Source organism: Zootermopsis nevadensis, unplaced genomic scaffold (genome assembly GCF_977971745.1).
Source record: "Zootermopsis nevadensis isolate Lab colony 2312 unplaced genomic scaffold, Znev_1.0 Znev_ptg000010l, whole genome shotgun sequence".
NCBI lineage: Eukaryota > Metazoa > Arthropoda > Insecta > Blattodea > Termopsidae > Zootermopsis > Zootermopsis nevadensis.
This window is the reverse complement of record NW_028259142.1, coordinates 5,022,249-5,049,578: the sequence shown is the minus strand read 5'-3', so window position 1 is coordinate 5,049,578 and position 27,330 is coordinate 5,022,249. Positions and strand designations below refer to the sequence as shown.

At 39.8% G+C, this 27,330-nt stretch overlaps 1 protein-coding gene across 2 annotated transcripts in view; it reads right to left on the bottom strand.

Moving 5' to 3' along the window:
* LOC110837247 (uncharacterized) overlaps positions 1-27,330 on the bottom strand; it is a 287,610-nt gene that overhangs the window by 251,368 nt on the left and 8,912 nt on the right. Inside the window, exon 1 of one of the 2 annotated variants that reach the window (XM_087346310.1) lies at positions 12,208-12,730. The exons of the other annotated variant lie outside the window; for it this stretch is intronic. Coding sequence (XP_087202436.1) covers positions 12,208-12,245 — 38 coding nt within the window. The 5' untranslated portion in view covers positions 12,246-12,730. Of the gene's footprint in view, positions 1-12,207; positions 12,731-27,330 lie in introns of those variants that run through there. 2 annotated transcript variants of the gene reach the window in all.

Sequence of the window (27,330 nt, the reverse complement as noted above, 5' to 3'; positions counted from 1 at the left end):
TGGGTACAGTAGCACTTAACCAACGTTTCAGATATCTTTGTTGCCTCCATCATCAAGGAGAAGAGAAGTTGATCGCGAGAAATCGGTCTGAGACACAGAAATCAGTCAGTCAAAGCAGAACCTTGATCAGACCATTGTGAGGATTCAGCGTGGGTATGGGAACCAGCAGGGGCGTGGAGGGAGTGGAGGACTCCTCCTTACCTTCACTTTCCCTCACATTTACTCTTTGCTTTCTCCCTTTCGAACTTGTTCGTTTTCTAATGCCTTTCCTTTGTTTTCCCTCTACTCTTTCGACTTCTATGGCTTCTCTCGTCCCTTGCCCTTCATTCGCCTTAATATATTCTCTCCCGCCGCTCAATGTCATGACACCCACTACCGGACTTTAAGAACCTGAAAGGGCTAGTCATATAAATAAGAAAAATATTAGGCAAACTTTGTCGCAAGGCTAGTCAGTTACGACCAGTTCTTCCCATCATAGAAGCTGACAAAAGTCATTAAGTCGTTGCAGTGGTAGGAATCCTGTCAGCTAATATTGTCTAGACTACAAATCAAATTAGACTTGCTACAATGTGCACTAAAGGAGACTGTTCGTAATTTAATTTCCAATCAGCCAACAGCGATTGCTTCACAGCAGGGGCTGCGGTGACGTCAAGACAGAAGACAGTCTAGCAGTCGGTCTTTCAATCCTGACGCCAAGGTTTCCCGTCTTTAAAATTAAACTCAAGTAGAAACGACCAATTAAAACGCCTCAGTATATCAGGACCATCATCTGATTAAAATTATTCAATGAAGCCTTCTCGGGCAATTATATCCCTGATAATAAGGACCGAGACGGCTCTCGAAACGTCGGTTTTTTTGTGGCTGATTGCCCGAAAAGACTCCACTGAATTCAGTCACCAAGAAAGCTATATATCATACATAATTAAAATTATGACCGATTTATTGACTTATAATGAGAAAATTAATCGGTTGATAGAAACATATAGACCAGAACCATCGCCATAAACGGCGTTTGTAACCTCTTTTGTTCTTCGTTCAGCAAAATATTAGCAGAGGATAGCAGCATAAAAAATTATAATTACAACATAGAACGGAATAAACAATAGCCCGTTACATCAGAATGCTATAACTTAACCCATGTCGCAATATGAACACTGATTCTATATGTTTATATTGTTTTAAAAAGCAAGATTACAAGTACACAGGTATTGTTGCTGAAATTACAAATATGGCACCTACTGACAAAAACACAACAGAAGAGAGGACGGAATATCTGTTGCAGATGCGCCATATTCGCATGGATGTTCCGTTATCTGAACACAAAAAATCTGAAGCAACCTTGAAAGATCAAGACAAGCTTGGGACTGCTGTTGATAAGAACGTCCCGTTTTCATCCAAACTTTGATACACATCAGACTCCACTTTGCTCGCTCTGATTACGGCTCAGCTACGGCACCCACGAGCACAACTGGAACTCCATAGCAGAATCTTTCTAGAGAAGTTAATAGTAACGCTTATGATCAAAAAATTACCCGTCTTTTATGGAACTCCAAGGTTCATATATGTGCCCATAACATTCCGTCACTTAAGAGTGTCATGACGTACATTAATCCAAGTTACAGACTCACGCCCAATTTCTTTAACATCCACTGTAAAATTATCCTTCCTCAACTCCTATTTCCCCCACATTTACATCGAGTTGAGAAGAGTTTCACGAAATTTAGAACAAAACCATTTTTTTTCACAACACGCGAGAGATGAATATCAACTGTCCTTATCTGTAACAGTAGAATTGATCCAAGTACTGACAGTTGCATCAGCAAACAACTTTCAAAGTCGAAACGGTAAACATTAACATTAACTACATGGCTACCACACTAACAAGATGAAAATACAAAACTGAGATAGGTATACACACAAAAAACACAATGCGATCATCAGCAAACAAGATAGGATTACAGAAACAAAATCAGACATCAGCAAATAATCACTTAATTCGGCAGAACACGATATGCTAAATACGAAGACATTGACAGGGATCATTAATATAAAGGTACAGATTCCACGAGAAGCAGAAGAGACCAACAACTGATATACTCAACATATAGGAAATAAAATCCATTACACGTATCCGGGATAGCTCAGTCAGTATAGTGACTAGCTACGGGCTGGACGACCGGGGTTCGATCCCCGACGGGGGCAGAGGATTTTTCCTCTAGCCTCTGCGTCCAGACCGGCTCTGGGGCCCACCCCACCTCCTGTCCAATGGCTACAGGGGTCCTTTCTCGGGGTGTAAAGCCGGCCGGGGCGTGATGCTGACCACTCACCACCATCTAGTGCCAAGGTCAAGGAAGAGAGGAGCTATACCTCCACTCACCCCAAGCGCCTACATGGCGTATAGTGGGACAAACTTTACTTTACTTTACTTTACTTTACTTTACGTTGGTGTGAAGTGAGCCGGGATAGCTCAGTCAGTATAGTGACTAGCTACGGGCTGGACGACCGGGGTTCGATCCCCGACGGGGGCAGAGGATTCTTTTCCTCTAGCCTCTGCGTCCAGACCGGCTCTGGGGCCCACCCAGCCTCCTGTCCAATGGCTACAGGGGTCCTTTCTCGGGGGGTAAAGCCGGCCGGGGCGTGATGCTGACCACTCATCCCCCATCTAGTGCCGAGGTCAAGGAAGAGAGGAGCTATACCTCCACTCCCCCCAAGCGCCTACATGGCGTATAGTGGGACAAACTTTACTTACTTTTACACGTAGCAATAAATCAAAGACGTAATTAATACAAAACAGACAACAAAGATCAACATATGTTGATGATAAGAAAAAAAGTGCATTCGCTCTATTAGGCCTACGCCTATTGCCTACGGATTTCCAATTCTGAATTTCAATTCAAACTTGACATCCCAGCTAGTTCGTCGTAACAATCTTTTTTGATTACTCAACAACTCGTGCAAGAGCAACTTAACGACATAACCATGACATCGACGTCACAAATAAATTATAAAGATTTTTGCATGTTTTGTTATTAGGATTTGAGGTGTTCACGGCGGTGAGTTTAAAGATGGTCGCCTTCATTCTATCTGCCTTCTAAACTAAACACGTTTCAACATAGTTACAATAAGGAAGTACATCGACCGAAGAAAGCAAACTAATGTCGACTGATGCTGATGAAACCGGCTGAAACATGTTGTTCAAGGAACGACTCAAGTGAAACGCAATAGTGCAACAGAAAAACAAATACTGGTGTTGTGTCATGACAAATAATATTGTGAAATCATAATTCTCTATCTTATAAACTAGGAAACTGCATTCGAAACTCTTTTCGACATAGCGCATTTTAGCACAATACCAATGAAAAATTACTTTGTAAGACTTGAGGTTCTCACAGCGGTGAGTATGAAGATTTCTGTCTTCTGGGTTGTTGCGCTGTGTAATCTGGTCGATGTTAACCAACGTTTCAGAGGTCATACTGCCTCCGTCATCAGAGTATGAAGATTTCTGTCTTCTGGGTTGTTGCACTGTGTAGTCTGGTCGATGTTTACCAACGTTTCAGAGGTCATACTGCCTCCGTCATCAGGGCGATGAAGATTTCTGTCTTCTGGGTTGTTGCGCTGTGTAGTCTGGTCGATATTAACCGTTTCAGAGGTCATACTGCCTCCGTCATCAGGGCGATGAATATGCCAATAGGGTGTGAAGTGCTAAGTTTATAGGGCCGGAAAGTGAAAGGTGTAGCCTGCCCCGAGCCAATGGGAGCAGACTTCCACAGTGTCGTTATCTGTGGTACGAATACCTTTACAATAAATAACTTGTGCCTGAAATAAACAAACATCAAATCCTATGAACGATCACACTTGGAAAATGCTAGTACTCCAAGCCGAAAACAGCTTTGCACCTCCGCACTTCGAAATGTTACTGATGAAAAAACGTTTGTGAAAAACTCGGTAGTGTTCTTTACCACCAACTTCCAAATATTAATATTCTCAGTTCTTCAATCACAAAACTGGACCGCGTTTCACCATACCCCACTGTAATACTGACCCACAAAACAGTACAGATCACGAGTCAATAGCAGGCCGACATTTTGAGGTTCCCAATGTCAGCCATGTTGCTAAATGTGTGCATTACAAGACTGAAGTGGCAAGCACATTTGTCAACAACAAGAAAACATAACTCACATTGTACAAACATATTTACGATGGTCTTCAACTCAGCTCCCTTGGCCAAATGACCTGCTATTTTAATGTAATCGTTTGTAGGTCATTTAAAAGCACTGAATCATCAGGAGGTACAATACCACATGAGTGTGTGTGAACAGAGTACCTGCGGGCAACGGGAAGGAAACCAATCTTATTTCAGACCACAATAACGGATATTTATCTGAAGAAAAAGTTCCAGAATTTAAGATGTTAGGAAATATACGCATAACGTAACAGTTCTGGCCCATTCGCTAAAATGTTACTTTGGAAATAACGCTAGCGACATCAGATCTGTCTGAGGTCAATGGGTGTGGTGTCTGGCTGGGTAATTAAGTCATCATGAAGGATTTCACCAAGGCAGGTTGTGAATTACCCACGCGAGGAATCCCCAGGTAACCATGGTAACCATGATATGGAAGGCAACCAAGATGGCCTGGGGGATTCCTCGCCCAATCACTCCCATGGAAGAAATGCACGCAGGTTGTCGTGTAAACTGTCCGTTAATTTCGTCTGATTTCGACTAAAACTGGAACGCTTTGACATATTTTAGTTCAATTACCCAGTATAAAATTTAATGAAAATTCCTTCGACCGTTCTTAAGTTGTAAAACGACGACTGAGTGGCTGGCGGACGGACGGAAGGACATACATGGCGAAGCTAACAGGCACGTCTTTTAGTTGATGACTTCGGGGACATTGCACTGTGTAATCTTGTAGAAACTGGCCGAAGTTTCAGAGATGCCAACTGCCTCCATCATAGGGGCATAATATAAGACAGTCATCTCCATAATCGCCGCCGTCAGAATCTGAAATCGCGCCTAATACAATTGAAACACATCTCACTGAATCTACGCTTTTCAGTGTCAACTGTACGGTGCATTTCAAACGAAACTACGCACACGAATTTTTTTTAAATTCCACCGTTTCTGATAACATACCTCGATCATGAATTCATCTTACGCAGAAAAGTTTAAGTTACGCGAGTACTGCCTTGAATTATCTTTAAGGTAAAGATACCGATCAGTCAGCCAGCCAGTTAAAAGTCAGAATGAGATATCAGACAGCCATTGTTTCACTCAGATAGCAGACCGGCGTTCCGGCCAGGTAAACAAACTTGCACTCAAAAAGAAGAGGCCAATGCAAGCTCAAGCCGGAAATTTGGCGTGAAGTTCATTGCTACAAATGTCATTATACAGAACAAGTGCTTCTGAACTACAACAGGCTTCATGCTTGGTTTCTTAAGCGGTGTTTCTCAAGCTAGAGTGCACACATCCACTTCGGTTTACGGAAGCAACGTGTCTTGGTTATTCTTTTCTCATTACGCACATCAATTTCCATAGTAGTGTCAGAACACAGGTCACTGCTCCATTATCCCCAATCCACATTTACATACATTTATCACACCTTCTCACAGCCTATCACATTGTTTTTAATTTTCTGTACAAAGGTTTGTTGAACAAGGAACGCTGAAAGAGGTGTGAACTCTGGAAATGTTCGTGCGATCGTAATTTACGCATTCACGTGCAGGGGCCGAGGAGAACCAAAATGAAGTTTGTCGGGCGAATTACCGGCCGAGATCAGAACCCATGACGTCAAGAAAATGAAGACGACCCACCTGGATACTCGGTACCACCAACATCAGAACCAGCCCTGAAGAACATTACCATCACGAACCGTGGAAATGAATTACGAACTGATCTGAATTCGAGCTGATCGTACAATACCTCCTAATTACAATGAATTTTCTGATCAAAGTGGAGTCTGGGCTTCTCATTAACAAATACTCTTCCGTTTTTACAACGCATACGAACAGATTTCTATTCTGTTAAAGTCTATTCTATAGTAATCATAATTTCTGGCGCCTAACAATTTCCTAAAGAGAAGCCACTTCAGAAGGGGTTAAACGACATAACTCGCGCTTCAGAAATAGATGAGGGTTGCTGAAACTCTCCGCGGCTTACATGCTGAAGAACATTGCTCCAGGCGAAATCATGAATAACTGCGGTAGACATCTGGGATGGTTTCTGAGGCAGTGACCCGTGTGGCTGACGTGTGTGCTCTGCTGAGAACATCTAGCGATATCACACAGCGCGCCTGAATCGAGTTTCGGAAGACCCTGGGTACAAATACGAATTCATTTTTAAGTCAATTTTTACAGTCATCAGCACAATAATTCCTAAACTGGCTGTCATTATCATTAGTTGTGGTCGTTAAGGGTTAAGAAATACACGCTTATTCAGCTGGTCAAGAAATGTCCTCATTTCAAGCAACCCTAAGGTCCATCCATTGCCTTGCTCTCAAAAGACCGCCTGTAATGGCTATCGCGAACAAGTTATAATCTGTAATTGTTTAATTTTAACCATCTAATCGCAATAAAATATTTTATTAAATATTAAAATATTAAAATATTATTACTACAATTAACATTTAATATTTAAAATATATTAAAATGATACTCTTTCTATCGAAATGTTCGATTTACAATTAGAGCATCATCTTTTTCACGACATGTTTCGGTTTTCAATGAACCATCTTCAGGTGTATAATCGATATAAATTCAAATGTAATATTCTAAATGCAATCCTTCGTCAGATGTCCATTAAATATCAGAAAGTTATCATCTCAAGTTATAATCTACTCAAATCCGTTTCATTGTGAAAATCTTTAACATGCTAGGTTCTCTTAAAGGGTCTCTATCCCTATGTCAAATACATTACCTGGATGGCCACCCCTTGTCTGCTGTCCGTCCTTTCTGAAGACCGTCCACTCAATTCCCAAAGGAGGTGACAACAAAAACAACAACAACAAAGACGATGATGACGATAAAGTTTGCTGCTTAAGCGACACCTTTTGGACAAGGGCCGAAGGGCTCCACAGTGGTGGTGTTAAAAGACAATTCAAAGGCTACTCTCAGGATTGCACCCAAGACGTTCATTCTGAAGCTAGTAATTTTTCAGACAAGGGTCAGGTTACATTTATAATAACAATAATAACAATTTAATGAATAATAATATTTGGCCAACATCCCGGGCGAACACGACATTAAGGAACTTCAGAAAACCGCCATTCTAGGAACAACATACATTACTCGAAAGACGCTCGTAAAATACATAATAATGCCCCATGCGAAATCTGTTTACAGAATGTAACACTTGTTAAAAAACAAAAAGTATTTCAGAAATAGATGCACTATTTACTTCAGGGGAAATGTTTGTCTCATGTACATAGAAGTAAATACCCTGTAAAATGGTGAATAGATATAATTCAATTCGATTCATTTATTAGTGTGTTTGCCAACAACGGGGAGCGAATGACAGACAAATAGCACATACTTATACAACAATAATAATAACAACATACAAGGGAGGTGAAGATAAACCTATACTGCCCAGGCCTCAGGACGGTATGAAGGTAAACAGTCAAATTCAATTCGAAACCGAATTTATCAGATATCGTAATTTTGAATTAAATACGGTGCCTGTCTGTAAGACACATAAATTATTACTAATTACATTTGGTGAAAAAAAATATATCATTCGGAAATAAATAGTTTTTATTTATTTAGTGTTCTGTCTGACGACAGGTCCATATGAACAGGATCCTTCCATCCTTTTCTCGGACTGGGACTTGTTCATATACGTTCTTGGCAGATGATCCAGAAGTGGTTTGCCATTGCCTTCTTCTGTGTGTGAATGGAATAATTGTTGGGATGCCACGGAGAAACCGGGGAAGCCCCCGGAGGAAACCTCCATGTTGCCTAGACCACGGCCTTGCCCAACACAAGTTATAAATTCTGGCACCGTCGGGAATCGAACCCGAGACCCCAGAATTACAAGGCCAGCGTTCTGACCGCTAGACCACCGTGGCATACAAAGTAATAGTATCAGTTTTTTTTTTAAAAAAAAAAAAAAGCGTTAAAGAGTTGGCTGAGATGATGAGAAAATTTTCCTATAGTAAGACAAAATTCTTCTTGACTACAGGTTCCTACACTTGGCCCAGGTAAAGCTAACAGAAAAGTGTTTACATTGGAAGCAAATACCTGAAAGAAAACCGACGCAGAGGCGAACCTTCGTCATCCAACAAGTTCTCTTAAAGAATGAAATGGTGTGGAGACCCAACGCCAGCAAAACAGGAAAGCTATTCGGGATTCAAAGCCTGGTCTATGTGCTGCAAATCGGGGTAAAAAAAACACGAAAAATCACAGACCTCTGTGCAGTCGACATAAAAAATTAATGTAATACACCTGGAAGAAATTTTCCAGGTCGATACGAAGCCAGTGTATCGATATAACTAACACTTTCTAAAAGAATGCCCACTATCGAACATTTTGGGAGACGTTTCACATGATTACCGAAAAAGTATCTAAGACAGGAGCATTTTCGAAAAGAAAAATTTTTAACGTGAAGTTGATGTCACGTTACCAATTCTACAGGAACAACATTCATTGTGCTGTCCTATTAAACCGGCGCCAGGAGCAGTATACCACAAAGGGCCACAATACAAAGACACCCACCCACTTTTACTGACACAGAGAAGGGCAATTTTATGATTTTATGAAGGTTTCCTGCACAGAAGTAAAAGTTCTGTCTTCAAAGTACCTCGTAGGGTATTTTATACAGGACTGTCCACAGAAGTAGACGTACACAACAGCCTTTTTGTACTTACGCGTGATTGAAGCATATTCCTAACATGAAACAAGGTTCATTACTGCTTCTGACTTCCATTCTAATCCGGTTCGACCTAATCAAATCCCAAGCGACAGCGAACACACCTATTTTAACACGTTATTAATACGAGAGGTAATCGGTTTCCATCTAATCAACAGCAAAATGTAATCCGACCTGTAGTGATATAGCAATTGTATCGAAAAATGTTCAATTATGAAGTTGTAGATCTTAATGACAGTTACACTTCAACCATTTTGAAGAATAAGCCATTTTAAAAGCATCATTAAAATTCAATTTTAATGTGTTATATTTTATCACAAGAGATCAAAATTAAATCAACTCGTCAACTTTTAGGGTGGGGCCAAATTTAACTGAATTCATTTCAGTAGTTTTCGATGGCTGAACTAAACAGACATGAACACAATCTCAATTGTGCTTACATTTCCCTCACGTTTTACAAAGAGTTACCTCATTTACATTCAATTACTTAACATTTCTTATTACCACTCAATTGTACCTGGGCAACATTATAGCATTCCATTGCTAAATGAATGAGTCCAAATTACGTTTCAAATTAAAATACAAGTCAGCCTTCTTGGCTGCCCGCTACGTAACCACTGATACACTCAAGGTCAAACGAGTTACAGAAATCCTATTGCCTTGATAATCACTCAACCCACTGCTCTTTGCAGGCCTCATACAGCTGACTGGAATAAATAACAATAATGTCATGGTTATATCGGTCTCAAGTCGCTCCGTCTGTCCTGGTGTTTATTTTAGTTCTCAAACAAGGACCACGGACTACATGTCTTGACGCTTATATTTGGCGTATCACCCATGCAAGTGATAAAATGATATTAGATGAAGGTAACCGTCAACCAGTTACAATTACATTGGATTTTCCACGTGTTCATTTCAAACTAAAATTATTTCGCAGGTTTTATGTATAATATTAGTCACTTAGCAATCTCGTTACACTTCATAAGTATCGATAGTTCCGTATTCTGTACAGCGGTGGCCAAATGTGTCGACTCCTAAATTTTACGAAACTATTTGGAGTGTGGAGAGAAAATTTACTTATTTCAAAATATCCATATTAAATATTCGTACTGGTCGAACATATTGATTTCAAACAAGATATAAAGTAATATATTTATTTATTTCCGTCAATACACAAACTTAGTTGTTAAAATTGGTGTTATTAAAGCTAAACTTTAAAATTTGGCGCTTATCATCGCTATTACGATGTTACAATTTTAGCGCTCATTATTTTATTTCACAACATGTTTCAATGCAACCGCATCATCTTCAGGTTATTTTCGTCTTTAAAACTAATGTATATTTATTAATGCAACTATCATTGATATGTTTGTTTTGTAGTTTTCATTTTTGTAGCTTGTTTCTTTTTGTTGTTCGTCTTGTTTTGTATTTTTTAGATCAGTCGTTCTGTAGTCTGTGAAACAATTAATTGACATTCGAATTATTAATTATTTATATGAAAAAGAGTTTGGAAAATAGAAAATATTTATAAAATATAGAAATTTAAGATCCATACGGAAATAAATAAATATATTACTGAATTAAGCACAAACATGACGCGTTTAAACTACAAAGATATAAAGTAATAATTAAATCGGACACAATATCCTAAAATCACTTTACTGTTTTCAATGTGTTAAGAAATGCGCTGAAGTGGGCCACTTTCCAATTTTTCACGCCCTGCCGTCACTTTAAGTGCTCTAAGCACAAGGTAATACACATTTAAAAATAGATCGTATTACTGATAAGATCTAACCATCGTTCGAAATTGAACCTCCATCTGTTTACTATAAAATAAAACGTGAGAACATAATACAGACTTATTTGTATTACATATAATATATATTCTTTTATAACAATTTGTAAAAAGACGCAAGAAATAATCACTGAAAACTTCCTCGCCACTTCGTAGATTTCTGACCAAAATAATCTCTCACGTCGTTTACAATACACGTGTCACTGCTTTATCAACACCGCCCTAGTATGTAGGACGCTCTAAATGTAGACCTCGAAAGTCCAAAGCCACCATTTGACACGATCCTAAGTTACTGCCATCCACTTGCTATCCTCATATTCTATTTTCGTAAGATCTAACTTTATTATCCTCTCATCTAATTTTCGGTCTTTCAATTTGTCTCTTTCCATCAGGCTTCCACATAAGACTTCTGTTCGCGTATTTTTGCATCTCCATCCGAAATAGTCTTTAATTCACTGCCTCAAAAATCCTAAGTGACCTGTTCAAAGTACGTAGCTCCCCGTTATATATCATATAATCCTCGAATAAGTTTTACTTTATGAAACTATTTAATTCAATAGAAGTAATCGCTATATAAAAGAGTGTGCCATGGTGGTCTCCTGCGCTGTAACACCGTGTCTTAATCCCTGAATATGGATACAGTTCGTTCCTCCGAAACGTCGGTATAACTAGTCCGTAACCCAGAACGCCACTACGGACATCTTCACCTCCCTGAAAACCTCAATACTAGGGTGCTGAGAATAATTTGCTGATGTCGACAAAAGAGAAATTGTGCCTCATTGTCAGTCCAGGGCAAGTTAAGAAGATAGGATTGCGTGGAAAGTGGAACAGCCTACATAAAATAATACTGGCATGTAAGATACACGAAGAAATTCTGTTGTCCTCTAGTTCCACTCTGAGATTCGTCTGCGACACTTCCAGTGGTCACAAACAGAGATGGCGCCAACAAAGATTATATTGACATGTCGTCTGTTCAGTACTTACTCTACACACGAAAATGCATAACTGAGCTACGAAGAGCTCATAAAGAAACAGACAACGATTTAACAAAATGTAAATACTAGTACAAACAATTTCGTCTTCTATGTAACTTTAATACAACATAATTGTTACAAGATTATAGAGAGACGTATTTCACAGCTTATATACTTCGATCACAATCGTGGATAATAATGGTAAAGGTAAAGGAAAAGTCTCTGTTCTAATTAAGCACCCCCCCAATGACACTGTTTCATTAAGCACAGGGCCATAAAGACATATTCCTGTTTAATTAGGTATACGCGATGGGGCGCTAAAACAAAGCTGGGCAGGCTCAATAGATATTTTCTACCGAATATGCACCGGTCACATAGTTACAACTATCACACATGCTAAAAAAACAGTACATCTGACAGCATTAACACGTAGCCATCAGGGGAGTGTAAAGCTAACCCTGTACCTTACAGTTCCTAAACCTTTACTCCAGTTCTGTGTATTATTTTGGTTTCGTCTGGAAAATTACACCTTGTAACCTTAATCAAATTTCGTGATTACAACGCTTTCTTACCTCTTGGGCTTCCAACGTCTTTTCAGAACCCCCAGCATGTATGCCAACAGGTAGATGACCAGTAGATATTTTTCTACAGCCTCCAACCAGTTGCAGGAGGAAGTCAATGAATATGATGTTCTTGCAGTTACTGTACCGACTGTAGGGGTTTCTTCTACCCCACTACACCACACGTCGGTGAGTGTGGAAGTAAATATCTGCTCCTCTTCAGATTCCAGTAGGACAAAAAAATTTCTTTGCTAAAATTTAATTTTCAGTTTAAAACCACGAGAATAAAACCAAAACTCACTTATATCCTACCACCGTGTTCACACTTTGCACGTAAAACACGTCCACCCATTTACAGGGTGGTGATATTGCAGTGTCAGTGGTAATTATGCCAAAGTACTGGTACACAAATACTAGCGCTATTGAACATTATTCACACGCAGTCTTCTAGCGGCTTGTTTCACCCTCAGCGTTGAACACTCGCTTCACGCCCACTCTCACCTCCGCCCGCCACTGCTGCCAACGACTGACTGACTTTGCTGCCATTCCGGTGCAGTGGCCATGGCCCGTGCTAAAAACAAAACAACATGGCCGCTACCCGTTTGGTTACCAGCAGACACGAACTATTCGGCTGTGTTCGACTATCTCCGCTTCTCAGCCCAATGTACGAGAAAGAGACAATTGACGATCGATCATAACGTCTCCACGGCAACTCTTCAACACTATTGAGAAGAGCTACATAACCTTGAATTTTGGTTCAGACAAGAAATAGGTTGGTTCGATAGGAAATATACCGCAACTGCAGAACAGCATTTTATACGCAGCGACGTCTTCGTGGAATATCAACTAACAAAGAAGTTTCCCTCCGTAAACATTATTCTCAAGAGTAGAATCATTTGCGATAAGAATTTATAGTTCTGTTCGCATTGTATAAAAATAATGGCGCTTCAGAATTAACTACGAAGTGCAGACACTGCACACAGGTTTAATACCCTATTTATAGCGCTAAGCCTGATATGAAACAGCTCTCTACTCGCAGCTTAAGGGAACTAACATTACATTTTAACGTTCCAAATCACAACATTCAGATTGTTCAGTAGACCTTAAAATTGCGTGGTAAAACATTTAAAACTGGAAATTGTGCTAGGAATAGAAAACAGCAACGTGGTGTCCGAGCGGAATCTACTATTGTGTTTCTGTTTGATAGTGATAAATACCGAAACACTGACATGTGAAATTTGTTACGAAAACATAAAATAAATCAGAAACTCTCAAATCAGTGGGCATCACTCCTGATTCCCACGCGGAAATCAGCCGGTTCGAATTTCGTTAGCACAATGTGCTTTCCTGGGCGTGGTCACCGTCTACCAGATCGGTGAGCTCTTTGGCAGAGCTTACGTAAAAGCTGCTACAGCTGAAGTTGCTTCTAACGGTTTATGTAAATCTGGGCTCTTCCCCAGCAATCGGAATATCTTCGTACCTTACGAAATTGCAGTTCTAGACCAACCAAATGACACTGGTGACAGCCCAAACCAAGAGCCTCGCAGGTCCTACAGCACCAACAGGAAGCATCATCCCCATGCCCACCCCAGAGACGCAGCTTACTGCGAGAAAGGCTCGCACTGACCCAACATATCACTGCCCCCCCCCCCCCCATACAGAAAAATGAAAGAGATCGCAGAGAAAGGAGCCCAAATTCAAACTCAGCGCAAAGACAAACAAATCGCGGAAACACGTGCCATTAAAGAGACCAGTCCGTCGTCGCAAGACAATGGCTCAGAAATAGGCAGAATTTTCATCAGAATCTGACGCAGAGGAAATGGATCTCGGTGATTCTGACAAGGGCGATGGCTAGGGTGAGGAAATCGATGATAACGATGCAGATACAGAATCCTTATTTTGCGCGGGGTTATTCTCTATGACCACGAACGACAAGATTGCTTACGATGTATCGACTGGGCATTTTGTGTGACAACAAAAGATAAGTAGTTATAAAGTCAAAGATGATCAATAAATATTAATTTATTTTAAATAACTGAACCTCCTAAAATTATGAACGTATGGGTGCCTAATTTCGGGGAAAGTAATGTTTTGCACATTTCGCTTTATTTCATTGATGTACTATTTGTTTCCTTTTTCTGTAAGATTTTTTTTTTAAAAATCTAAATTAGGCGTCCTTCCTGTACGGTTGGACAATACATAAAAAACTACAAGTGTTTTTCGAAGATTGCAAATTGATATACGTATGCAAAAAAAGATTTCTTGCCTATGTAATTTTCAAAAAATGCCTATGTGGTGAGACATAATAGATATGCATGTCTGCAAAATTTATAGATAATGCCTGAAAAGTTCCTGGGAAAAACGTAATGAAAATTACACATACATTACTGCCGACAGAGACGCTACAAATCTCACTGCCAAATTATTCAACCACGGCTGACGTAACGAAGTGCCACGCCCATCGTTTCGATTATGTGACTATATTCTCTTAGTAGGAGACAGTGGGCCTTCCCTCCCAAGAAAAATTAGCCGTCGGTTAATGACTTGGGCAAGCCAAAGAGAGTTAGTTCCAGTCCCTTGGTGCTGGAGCTGCTCCGGAAATAAGCACTTGGCGGGATGCAACCTTCCCTACTCCACCTTGCGACAAAGTGGATGGTGTCTTTGCTGTTCTGGAAACAACTACTAACCTTAACAAGAACGCTGGGACAACAGAATTCACTTGTATTTTCATACTGCTTCTTTCTTTCCACAAAATCCCTAAAAATGGACGTGTAATAGTGAGGGTACATCTGACATTCAATATGTCCTCTCGTTTGCATATTATATTTAACAATTACAGAACACATTTTAAATAATACGGGCATGTGAACTAAATGCACGGTACACACTTTGTGTTTTGATTTTGATTTTCTTTGTAAATGTTATTAACATATAATAATATTTCTGACAACTTATGAGGTGTTGCATTCAACGCATGTTTTTATGTTACGATTTTCAGGCCCATTATGTATCAACAAACAGAAAATTTGTTGCTAATGAATAAAAAATATTTCGCAACGCAATGTCTTGAACTGAGCTTGCAAGGTGGATTAAAATTCATAAAATCGACACATTCCTAACTCACAGAATAAAAATTATTCTTTTTTTATTTAAGAGAAGGCTACTTAATTAATCAGCTTATCAAGACTATTCTTCATTTATGTAACCCGTAAATTCCGCACCGTGTTCACAAAAGCTAGGCAATGGACTCTACCCTAATCCACTTAAATCCAAAATAAAATACAACACAATATTTTTCGAACATAACATGATTATTTCCATAGCATACTAATTTCCTTTTGATCTGCAAAATTTAATGATAACGACACCGTCAGAGAAGAACATCTTTCAGATCTTTTGCAAATGGACTTTCATTACACAAACCAATAGCCACTAAACTCCGATATAAAATTTGTTGTCTCTCTTGCCGAAATAAGGACAGAGCCCACATAAGGTGAAGGAACAGCTATATTGAGTCATTATAAAGTGTTGAGTTCGCGCAGATACTTAATAGGTGGGTAGTCGTTAACAAACCTGTTCAAATTGTAAGTGAGAAAATTCTGTCAGCTTTCACTTTCTTTCGACCCAGCTCCGTCCCAATTCATACTTCGGCCTTTAATTAACACACAGACAAAGTAATCATTTTACAGACTGTGAAAAACGTAAAATCTGGGTGCTCACTGAATCATGATAGACGGACATCAAAATGATATTCATGATGAAATTAAAAGCAAATTAAATTCTCGGTACGCTTTGGTCATGCTGAGTTAGTTTATGTTAAGTTAAGTAGACCTTACACGGTGGTCTAGCGGTTACAACGCCGGCTTTGTAATCCTGGGGTCTGGGGATCGATTCGCGGTGCCCGAATTTATAACTTGTGTTGGGAAAGGCCGTGGTCTAGGCAACACGGAGTTTTCCTCCGGGGGCTTCCCCGGTTTCTCCGTGGCATCCCAACAATTACTCCATTCACACACAGAAGAAGGCAATGGCAAACCACTTCTGGATCATCTGCCAAGAACGTATATGAACAGGTCCCAGTCCAACAGGGTTTGACAGTAGTTGTAGTAGTAGTAATTCATATCTTGTAATGCTTATTTCTCCTGAACTGCATGTCTGTGAATAACCATACTTATTTCAAGTTGAAGTCCCGATTATGTCTAGGTCAATTCAAGGTCACGACAATATCAGCCCAGGTGTGCCGAATAGTTGTCGTATAATTAAGGTCATTTGATATTTATTTTTGTCTTGCTTATAATCAGATAAAAACATTTAATCCTTCATTGCCCCGTCTGAAAACATAACGAATGATTAAGTATGTACAGCTTTGGCTTTCGGGGATAAGCTGTTATGGTCGAGGAAAAGAAGTGATGAAAATAAAACTGTAGATAAGTGGCGAACCTGTCACAAAGATTTCTTTCATCACGTTTACACGTGAGTATACGTAAATGGAGGCGTTTAAGGTTTTGCCTTGACAACATAAATGAACAAACAGCTATAAATTTACATTGTCTCCACACAGTTGTAACAAAGTTCGGATAACTGAAAAATTCATCAGCCAAATGCTCAGACGGTGTTTACTACCAGCCGAATCTCGGAATCACTGGTATGGACCGCTTGTCACCACTGCGTCTGGACCGACAGATTTCGTGGCTCTCTACCAAGGAGTGAGTAAGAGGCCATTATATATCACTGTTTCAAGGGAGAAGTCATTTGTCAAAAACATATGACAGTATCTTGTGTAACACTACTGTCTGCTCCATACTTCGGGCATGCAGAATCACAGTTCATCAGACTAGCACATCTGATGTCGGCTGAAGTGAAAGACATCTAGCCATTTCAAAGCAATTAAACACAATGGCAGAGGAAGAAAGACTTTTTTCTGCTTATTTAACGACGCTGTCAATAACTCAGATTATATTACGTCGAATTAAACAACGATTATTGATTAATAAACAGAATACAATAGGCTGAGGCTCTGGTCTAACAAAAGGTTTTTTTTGTTTATTTAGTGTTCTGTCTGACGACAGGTCCATATGAACAGGATCCTTCCATCCTTTTCTCGGACTGGGACCTGTTCATATACGTTCTTGGCAGATAATCCAGAAGTGGTTTGCCATTGCCTTCTTCTGTGTGTGAATGGAGTAATTGTTGGGATGCCACGGAGGAAAACTCCGTGTTGCCTAGACCACGGCCTTGCCCAACACAAGTTATAAATTCGGGCACCGCCGGGAATCGAACCCGAGACCCCAGGATTACAAGGCCAGCGTTCTAATCGCTAGACCACCTCATCTTATTATTATTTAGTGTTCTGTCTGACGACAGGTCCATATGGACAGGATCCTTCCATCCTTTTCTCGGACTGGGACCTGTTCATATACGTTCTTGGCAGATGATCCAGAAGTGGTTTGCCATTGCCTTCTTCTGTGTGTGAATGGAGTAATTGTTGGGATGCCACGGAGAAACCGGGGAAGCCCCCGGAGGAAAACGCCGTGTTGCCTAGATCACGGCCTTGCCCAACACAAGTTATAAATTCGGGCACCGCCGGGAATCGAACCCGAGACCCCAGGATTACAAGGCCTGCGTTCTAACTGAGGAATACTATGAAAAGCTTCAGTCAGATCAGCATGTGTATGGGCCCATGATATGAAGCTCGGACGTCCCCGAAAACAAATCAAATTGATAATAATTCGGTGAGCGATTCATGCAGAAAACGGACAGACAGCCAAAGACGACAAAGCTAAAAGACGTTTGTTAGCAGCTTCGTTGCGAACATGACTATTATTTTCGAACATGCATAAGCGCTTATAAATTACAAGCAGCAAAACTGTGTTACTTTTGTTTTTTAAAAACACGCTTTGTAAACTTCTCACACACCAGCTTAAAACTAAACGCTTTTAGAACTAAGTCGCAGGACCCATTACTACAAAATATCCCATGGTCTTATTCTGTAAATCATGCACTTCGGCTACAGAAAAGTACAACGAAGTACATGATACATTTCACAGTGTAATGGAGTACTGTATTTTTAACGTAAATACGTCTATAAGGAAGGGTCATTCAGCAAAAAAGTGTAACGAAAAATGGGAACAAAAAAGGGGAACGAAAAAGTGTAACTTCATTGTTATGTTACCTAGGGAACGTCATCTGTTTACTCGGCATTATTGTTACCTATAAAGCATTACCTTACCTTACCTTACCTTACCTTACCTTACCTTACCATACCTTACCTTACCTTACCTTACATTTCATTACATTACATTACTTTACATTACATTCAGCTACCACAGACCCATCTTAAGCATAACTATTTCAAGTTAAATAAGCAATGTCTTAATCAAACTTTACTCAATTGTAAAGCATGTATAAAGGAAATATTTAGAATAAAGCCAATATATAAACTTCCTTTCCGTATATACGTATTTACGTCTAATTCTCCGGAACCGTGGTTCCACTATCACTTTTTGATTATGATTATGACGATAAGAATGAAGAGATGGTAACAGGCCTCATAATACAATAAGCGCCCGTCAGTTAACGAGCTGTGGTAGTTTTGAAGCGGAAATGTTCTTTAAAAATAAAATTCACAGCCCTTATGAAGTTTATTTAGAAAACAGTGCGTGGGCCAAAACAACCAAAACTCGAGCGCAGGGAGTGAAAGAAATAATAGTCTCGTCTTCTGCTGGCTCAAAGCGAACTCCACAGTCACTCAATCGCGAGTGGGCGTTTCGAAAGGGGAAGTGGTTTTATATATGTTAATAAGACAAGGAACTAGCAAGCCGTTTTACTTTCTTAGTAGGAACCAAAACATAAATTGTGCCTTCCACGAATATAAATTAAAGTCAAGAGATGGGAACTCCTGTCTCACTACGACATTCGAAACTGCAAAGCGAAGTGATTTGTCAACAGAATATGAGACTTAGGTGATAGTCAAGGAGGAAAGTAGACAAATCATCAACACTAATTTGACACACAGTTATTAGACAGAAAATAACATGATTTGTGGGCTTCGTAAGGTGCTATAAACCAGTGGTATTCAACATTTTTTGTTCGCGTACCCCCAGATATAATTTCTCTTCAACTTTGTATCCCTAAAGTTGTTGGTGTATAATTCAAGTTATAAATAGTATATAATCTACATCTAAAATAAATTAAATAAATTACATGACTGATTATTCAGTGTTTATCATAAAATAATATATATATATTTTAAATTTCACGTACCCCCTAAGATGTCTTCGCGTACCCCCGGTTGAATACCACTGCTATAAACGACATAATAAGAACTCATCAGACAAGAAACAAATGATTGTAAGATCACTACTTCTCCGAAACGGTAATGAAAATGTGAATATGCGAAGTGAAACTGTTAATGGCGGTTCGTACTATTATTGACACAAGTATAAGACTTATTTGTGGTAGCCATTATGGTCTCTCACTGTATAATGCTTTCTTAACTGCACCGATGCGACACTCTCAGAAACTCGACGACAGTCAAATATGCTTATGGCTGAGATGTTTACTGCTTTAATGGTTCCTTTCCTACATTTTTTAAAACGCTCCGATGATCAGTCGTTACTAAGATGTACCAAGACAGCCGAAGGTACTTTTGGGTGGAGTGTGGAAGCTGATTTAACTTAAGACTTGATAGGCTCAAATGGACAATAAAAATAACAGTCTACTCTAGTACCTACTCTCTCAGACAAGATTTCAGTCTATAAACGTCTGTACAATTATTGACAGCTCATTTAAAATCAGACAAGCGCATTTTATGTTACGCAAGTTTTGTAACAATGTAAAACGTCTACGGTGTTTCGTAACCTATTTAGCGTGTCACCCTCGTTCATACGTCTTCATTTTTAAACATGAATACTAAAACATATCTACGGCACGCATTAACATACGAAAGTTATGTCTGAATCAAAGAAGCGTTACATATTTTACAGTTATGATCAAAGAATGTGCAACAACACAATATCTGGATTTGGGAAAATAAGCTTCATTAATACGCTGCTATGTTCACAAACAATTTGTTCATTCATCACGCTACGAATGGGTACAACGGAAAGAGCCCATTGGATTGGAGGCTAGTACAAAATACAACCACCTTCGTTGTAATGGCTTAAAAAAAATCAAGCCATTGATGGGAATAAAATTCTCATCATCCAGAGAGTAGTCAGTCACACAGCTTATAGCATAAGATAAAATTACATTTCAATGTTATGTGGATAATATTTTGTTCAAGGGTTGTACTCAACAAAATTGTTAGACTTGTGTAAATGCGAATTGGCCTGTGCTTTGATCTGTGAATAAAACACACACTTATTCAAAACTAGACTGCGTTTAGTGAATGATGAGATGGCATCAATTTCTACGATAATGCAAGGTCCAAGATCCCAGAAAGCAGCCATCTTCACACACTCCGCCGTGAGAACCGAAAATCTCACGACTTAGCTTCCATAACTCTATCAACATTCATTCTTCAGCCTTTGCTGAATACTTCATGGATCTTTACCTCCACGCCCCCATAAGCCCTCATTGTGTGATAAATAAAAACAGGAGTGTAAATATCTCCCTCGAGTTTCCTCAGATTAACCCCCATTCCTCTAATAGATACAAGAAATTCTAAAATAATTACGACGCTATTCAGCTATTTCCAGTCGTAAACTTATATTTCCATTCCATTCAGCACGTTTTGTGCTGCACCCAAAGCCATCTACGGCAATGAACAATTTTTGTTTTGTTAAAGCAAATGGGCCTAGTCTATTAGAGTTTCCAGCCACGTCGGAGAACTTCCACACTGCCACACCTTTAGAAGTGTCACTTCAGCACGTGTTCAATCAGATAAATGGTCTTATGACACTTCATGTCTTCGTCTCTAGGAAAGGATTAGCCGTCCTAGAACGTTCCTTTCATTTCGTCGTTTCGTCCATTGAAACGTCATACTATTTTACTCCACAGAAAAGCAAACTACGTCTGCAATGGTCAACGAACATAACTGACGTTAGCTTGTGTTCCTATGCTATTAGTTCCCAAACCTATAACATGCAAACTGCTTCTGTTGATATTTTGCGATTAGTTTAAGGAAATTAAGTTGAGCACTCTCTGTTGTATGACCTCAGGTATAACAAGAGCTCACCACTGTCCCCCTATTCTACGTCAGATAAACCCAATCAACATATTCCACCCCTATTTCCTCAACATCCATCTTAATATTATCCTCAGATCTACGCCTAGGACTTCAGGCTTTCAAAGTAATATCTGTACGCATTTCTTATCTCCCCCCATGCAAGATACGTTCCCCTCCAATCTTTCTCCTTGGTTTGATTATCCTAATAATATTTTCTGAAGTGAACAAATTATAAATCATCTCATTACATAACTTTCTCCAGCCTCCTGCCTAAATACGTTCACAATATTTAATCAAACACTGACAGTCAATGTCGTTACCAGGGGTACGTACGTGAAAACCAAACAGGAATGTGAGCCATTCTTCAATTAAATCGTTCATTTACGTGCATAACATAATTACTGTGAATACCTACTTTGAAGTTCGGCCTGTGTCACCGTAAAAGGTAATCTTCCTGGATTCTACATTATTAAGTTCAATTATGACCACGAGCTGCCATTTCAACATAGGTACTCGTGTACTCAATTACAGTCCCACTAAAGGCATTACAGAGTTGGTTCTGAATTCAAAGGTCACGTCAGGGATGAAAGCTATTGCAATCCAATTACATCCAGGGTATGTGACTTAGATGCCCACACACTAATCCTCACGAGCTAATTATATTTGTGGCACGAATCTAAGTTATACAATAGAAGAGTAGGAAACTTCAAGGGAAGAGACCACTTCGTAGACCTTGGCGCTGATCGCATGATAAAATTGAAGGGGATTTTAAAAATAATATGATATAAGGATGTGGAATGGATTCATCACGTTTAGAATATGTACCCTGTGACAAGCTCGTGAAAACGCGGTCATGAACCTCCTGATTTCATAGCTGGCGCTGCTGAATTTTAGATTCAGAATAAGGGCTGTGTTCAGTGGAGTTACTAAGCTGTTAAATGTTATTTGAATTGTGTAATGCCCATAAGAAATTAACGCATTATTTACAGCTACGCCCATCGGCACACTTTATATCCGAAACGATTCGATAAATTTCTGACTCAGAATAATTTCAAGTAGTGGGCTTTGATACCAACAGAATTAAACAGCGGGTTCTACTAAACGTTTACGAGTTACATAATTCTAGTGGTCTCAAGATTTTTTATTATAACTAACTAACTAGATGGCTTACCGAACCCGAAGGTTCATCACCGAATTAACCAAAGCCCTCCACCGGACCCTGTCCTGGGCCAACAAAATTCAGTTTCCTTCAACTCCTATCTCCCATAGATCCCGCCTGACATTATCCTCCCTTCTACGTCAAGGTCTCCCCAGCGGTCTCTTCCCCTCAGGCTTCCCAACCAATACCCGGCGCACACCTCCTGCTCCATCCTTGCGTGCTACATGCCTCGCCCATCTCATTCTTCTCGACTTAATCACCCTGACAATACTGGGGGAGGGGTACAGATTTTTAAGCTCATCATTATGCAGTTTCCTCCAGACCCCATCGTCTTCCCTCTTAGGCCCAAATATCCTCCTCGAACACCCGATTCTCAAACATCTGCAATCTGTGTTCCTCCCTCTGAGTGAGAGACCATGTTTCGCACCTATACAAAACAACAGGCAAGATTATTGTTTTGTATACTTTAATTTTCAGGTTCTTAGAAATCAGACGGGAAGACAAAATATTTTGGACTGAGAAGTAGCAAGCATTTCCGGAATTTAGTCTCCTCCCAACTTCCTTACAAGTATCATTTTGATTTGTTATTGTTGTTCCCTTATAGGATTGGAAAACCCTTCAATCATACCACCAATGATCTTATTTTATGTAACCGTACTGGCGACATGCTCAGTACTTTCTGAGCTGCCTGTACACAAGAATCAGTGTCCTTCATTGTACTATGTGAGGCCTCTGAATAATACATGAAACACAAGAGTTCAGTAATGTTAATATTTGTTCGGGTGCCTTCTACATCTCTGCAGGACACGGTAAAAGCGACGAACCAAACATCAATCAATCAACCATCTCAAGAAGCAGAGGGTAGTCGTCAGTCCCTATCAGATGTGAAATTTATTCTCATATAACAAGGCTTCCAGTCCAAACGGTGCTGTCATTGTAATATTGCATTATTACATGCAACTTGCATGTAGGCTGAGGTAAACAAAACAGGTCTACGTCGCCCTTTATAACTAAGTCTAACAGATAATCATCCTTCTTCAAAAAGCTATTACCGCAGTGAACAGATGATCCCGCCAGTGGTTCGTATCCTGATTCAATCGAATCCAATTCACTATCTCATACACTAAGTATTTAACATCCATTTTAATATTTCTCACATCTACGCTCAAGTTTCCCAAGATGTATTTCCATAATGGCTATTCCAATTAAAAATTTGTGCGTATTTCTCATTTCCTTAATGGCTATGAATTAGTTTTTAATTATTTGATTGCAGTTGTCAGGAAATTCACACTGCTTATGGACTCTGAGAGCATGTGTGGGGTACAGTGAAAGGGGCAATGCACACCGCAGAGTTGCCTGCGATTACCGTCAATACCCTTCCCGTTCTAGTGACAACGCCCTCTAATACAGTGTGATAAGCAATGTAACCATGGCGACATCTGGAGGGATGCTTGGCTTCGCGCGTTAAAAGTGGCTATTATAACCATCTCAACGAAACAGAACTGTTCTGCAGAAACCGACAGGGCACTCAGCTTCTCAAAAACTTCAACACATTTTAATGAATCCGGTTGTTCATTACCGTGTTCACAACAGCCGGGAACCGGTCCCTATCCTGATTCTGATAAATCCAATTCCTACCCTCTAATCATATTTCCTTAATATCAATTTTAATATCATCCTTCCATCTACGCCTTCTTCTCAATGACATCTTCCCTTCAGGTTTTCCAACATCCTCCTTTTCTCGGCGTCCTGAAGATCGACGATTATGGAGCGACGTCTCAAACATACAAAGCCAACCTGATGGACCCATCTCATTTTGTGTACTTTGCAGGCACTGTCCCCCCTCACCCCGTTTACTTCCTTACAAGGGACAAAAAACATGCCTCCATGACTTCCATGCTGAACTAGTATTAGTAGCTGTGCAGTACTGTGTACAGTGTAGGTCAAATCATCGTCACCCCATCGTGAAAAGGGTTAATAACGCACCACGCCATAAAGACATATTTCCGAACTTTAAACACCACTCCATAATTATGGTAAAAGTGATAGGTTTTATCAACTTTTATACTATAGTACTACACCGTTTAAAGGGTTTTAAACAGTCCAAGGTGAAGTGGGCTCTAGAGGCATACACAGCTTCAGAAAACTTTGCCAGTTGATTCATAAATTATTACAGGCATGATTCTTGTATCAGGTACCAATAAACTATGCAGGAATTTCATAAATCAGGAATGATAACGTATCTGTGTTACAATGTGCTCTTTATCTTGATGAGTTTATTGGTAAGATGAGCTACTGGCAGCGTCTCAATAAGGACTTTTATTCCACGAAGTTAGCAGCACCTCCATGAAAAATTCGCCTGCGTATCGCAATTACTGGCTTTTCATATATGAAACTCATTGGGTTTTAAGACAATGTGACAAGAATAAAGCCACCGGAAATGGAACAGAATGAAGATGGGGAGTGCATGAGGAAGACTATGAAGAAGGCAAGTGAAGGAAATACATGAGACAGAGAGTAAAGAGTAGAAGAAATGGAAGGCCGAGGACAATGAGAGAATAAAAGTTGTCAGTGGAACCACGGTTCCGGAGAATTAGACGTAAATACGTCTATACGGAAAGGAAGTTTATATATTGGCTTTATTCTAAATATTTCCTTTATACATGCTTTACAATTGAGTAAAGTTTGATTAAGACTTTGCTTATTCAACTTGAATTAGTTACGCTTAAGATGGGTCTGTGGTAGCTGAATGTAATGTAAAGTAATGTAATGTAATGAAATGTAATGTAAGGTAAGGTAAGGTAATGTAAGGTAACTATGTAGGTAACCATTGTTGTTTATTTGTTGATAAACAGATGACGTTTCCAAGGTAACATAACAATGAAGTTACACTTTTTCGTTTCCCTTTTTCGTAACACTATTTCGTAACACTTTTTCGTTAAATTTTTGCCGAATGACACTGACCCTAAAATATAGACATATTTACTTCAAAAAGTAGTAGATAAATGAAAAGCAAAAGAAAGCTGGAAGTGAGAAGGAAAAAGGAAGGAAAAGGAAGGGGAGCAGTGAGAGAAAAGAGAGATACTGAGGACGAAGATGAGAAAAGCAACAGATGAAACAGTAACGCTTGTTATTGTACAGAAAACTACTTCACGCTTGTCTGTGCTTGATAAGTACAAACAGAAAACAAAAAGAAGTCGAATAACAGGCAAAGGTTTCTTCGGTCGTGGGATTTTTGCTGAACATTGGAACAGTCCTTGCGCCTTGAACTGGAAACGAAAGACCAGTTATTATTTATGGATGACACAACTGTGATCTCCTCCGGCACAAAAAGCAGTAGGACGTTCATCGTGGCAGTCGTATTCCTTACTGACCTTTCGCTGGACGACTATTGCTGATAAAGAGAATCTGTGTGTTCCTGCCTCTGACGGATAATCATGAGTAACACAGTGATCACACGTGCTCATAGGCTGTTTATCTAACATTTTCGTTGGGAAAAATCAGGGAAGAAGGCCTAGAGGTAGACAGAAGGATAATATCAAATTGGAACGAAGATAAATAAAGAGTGCCAAGATGTAGGCTGGATTCAACTGAGAATGGCCGGAGAATGCTGCTTAAAAAAAAGCATGCGAGTATTCGCGTAAAATGCCTGTTACTTTCGTCCAATTTTACAGAACTAAAAAGGAGGATTCTTCGTCAAAGTCCCTAGATCAAATTTAACGAAAATCCGTTCATTATCTCCAGGGTTGTTACATGCGTATAGACGGAAGGACGGACATTGTCATTTTAATAGGCGCTTCTTCGAGGGGACGCCAGCGAGCCTAAAATGCCTGGGTTCTGATAGTAGAAATAGTCGGTCTTCTCTTGGCTACGATTGTGTCAGTGTCGGTATTTGCTGGTAAAAGATCTTTCACAAGCCCTAGTAAAATTTTATGAAAAGCAGACATATTCCTTTTGTCTTGCTGGTGTTTTAACAATTCAGCATTCCAACCGGCCTGGGTGGCATCCCTGCGTTGTAAAGAAGTTGCGTAAAAGCAAATTCTTGCCAGGGCATGTAACCCAAGGAAGCAGAGCAGGTTTTGTCATCACAAGAAATTTTCACGTCCTGCAACATAATCGATGTTACTCCATATGTGGTGATTAAGGAACTGTGCAGATTACTCTGTAGAAAACAATGGCTATAAACATTAAACCAGGAAATGAGAATCGCTACAAGTAGCTATTAAAGCAATCCCCACTTGAGAAGAATGTGAGAGGTGAACCCTCTGGAGCACATTCAAATTTCAGATGTGGTCTTCACGTAACATCACCGGCGACGACGTCAGAAGGTCAACGAAGGGAGTAACAAATGTAAGAACGGTATCCAAGGTCACTGTTACAATAATGTGATCCGAGGTTATCGTTGCAACAATGTACTGCAAGATCGAAGATTTCTGTCTTCTGGGTTGTTGCGCTGTGTAGACTGGTCGATGTTAACCAACGTTTCAGAGGTCATACTGCCTCCGTCATTAGGGGCCCTGATGACGGAGGCAGTATGACCTCTGAAACGTTGGTTAACATCGACCAGACTACACAGCGCAACAACCCAGAAGACGGAAATCTTCATCGCCCTGATGACGGAGGCAGTATGACCTCTGAAACGTTGGTAAACATCGACCAGACTACACAGCGCAACAACCCAGAAGACAGAAATCCATCGCCCTGATGACGGAGGCAGTATGACCTCTGAAAAGTTGGTAAACATCGACCAGACTACACAGCGCAACAACCCAGAGGACAGAAATCTTCATACTAAGAATCGCCCTGATGA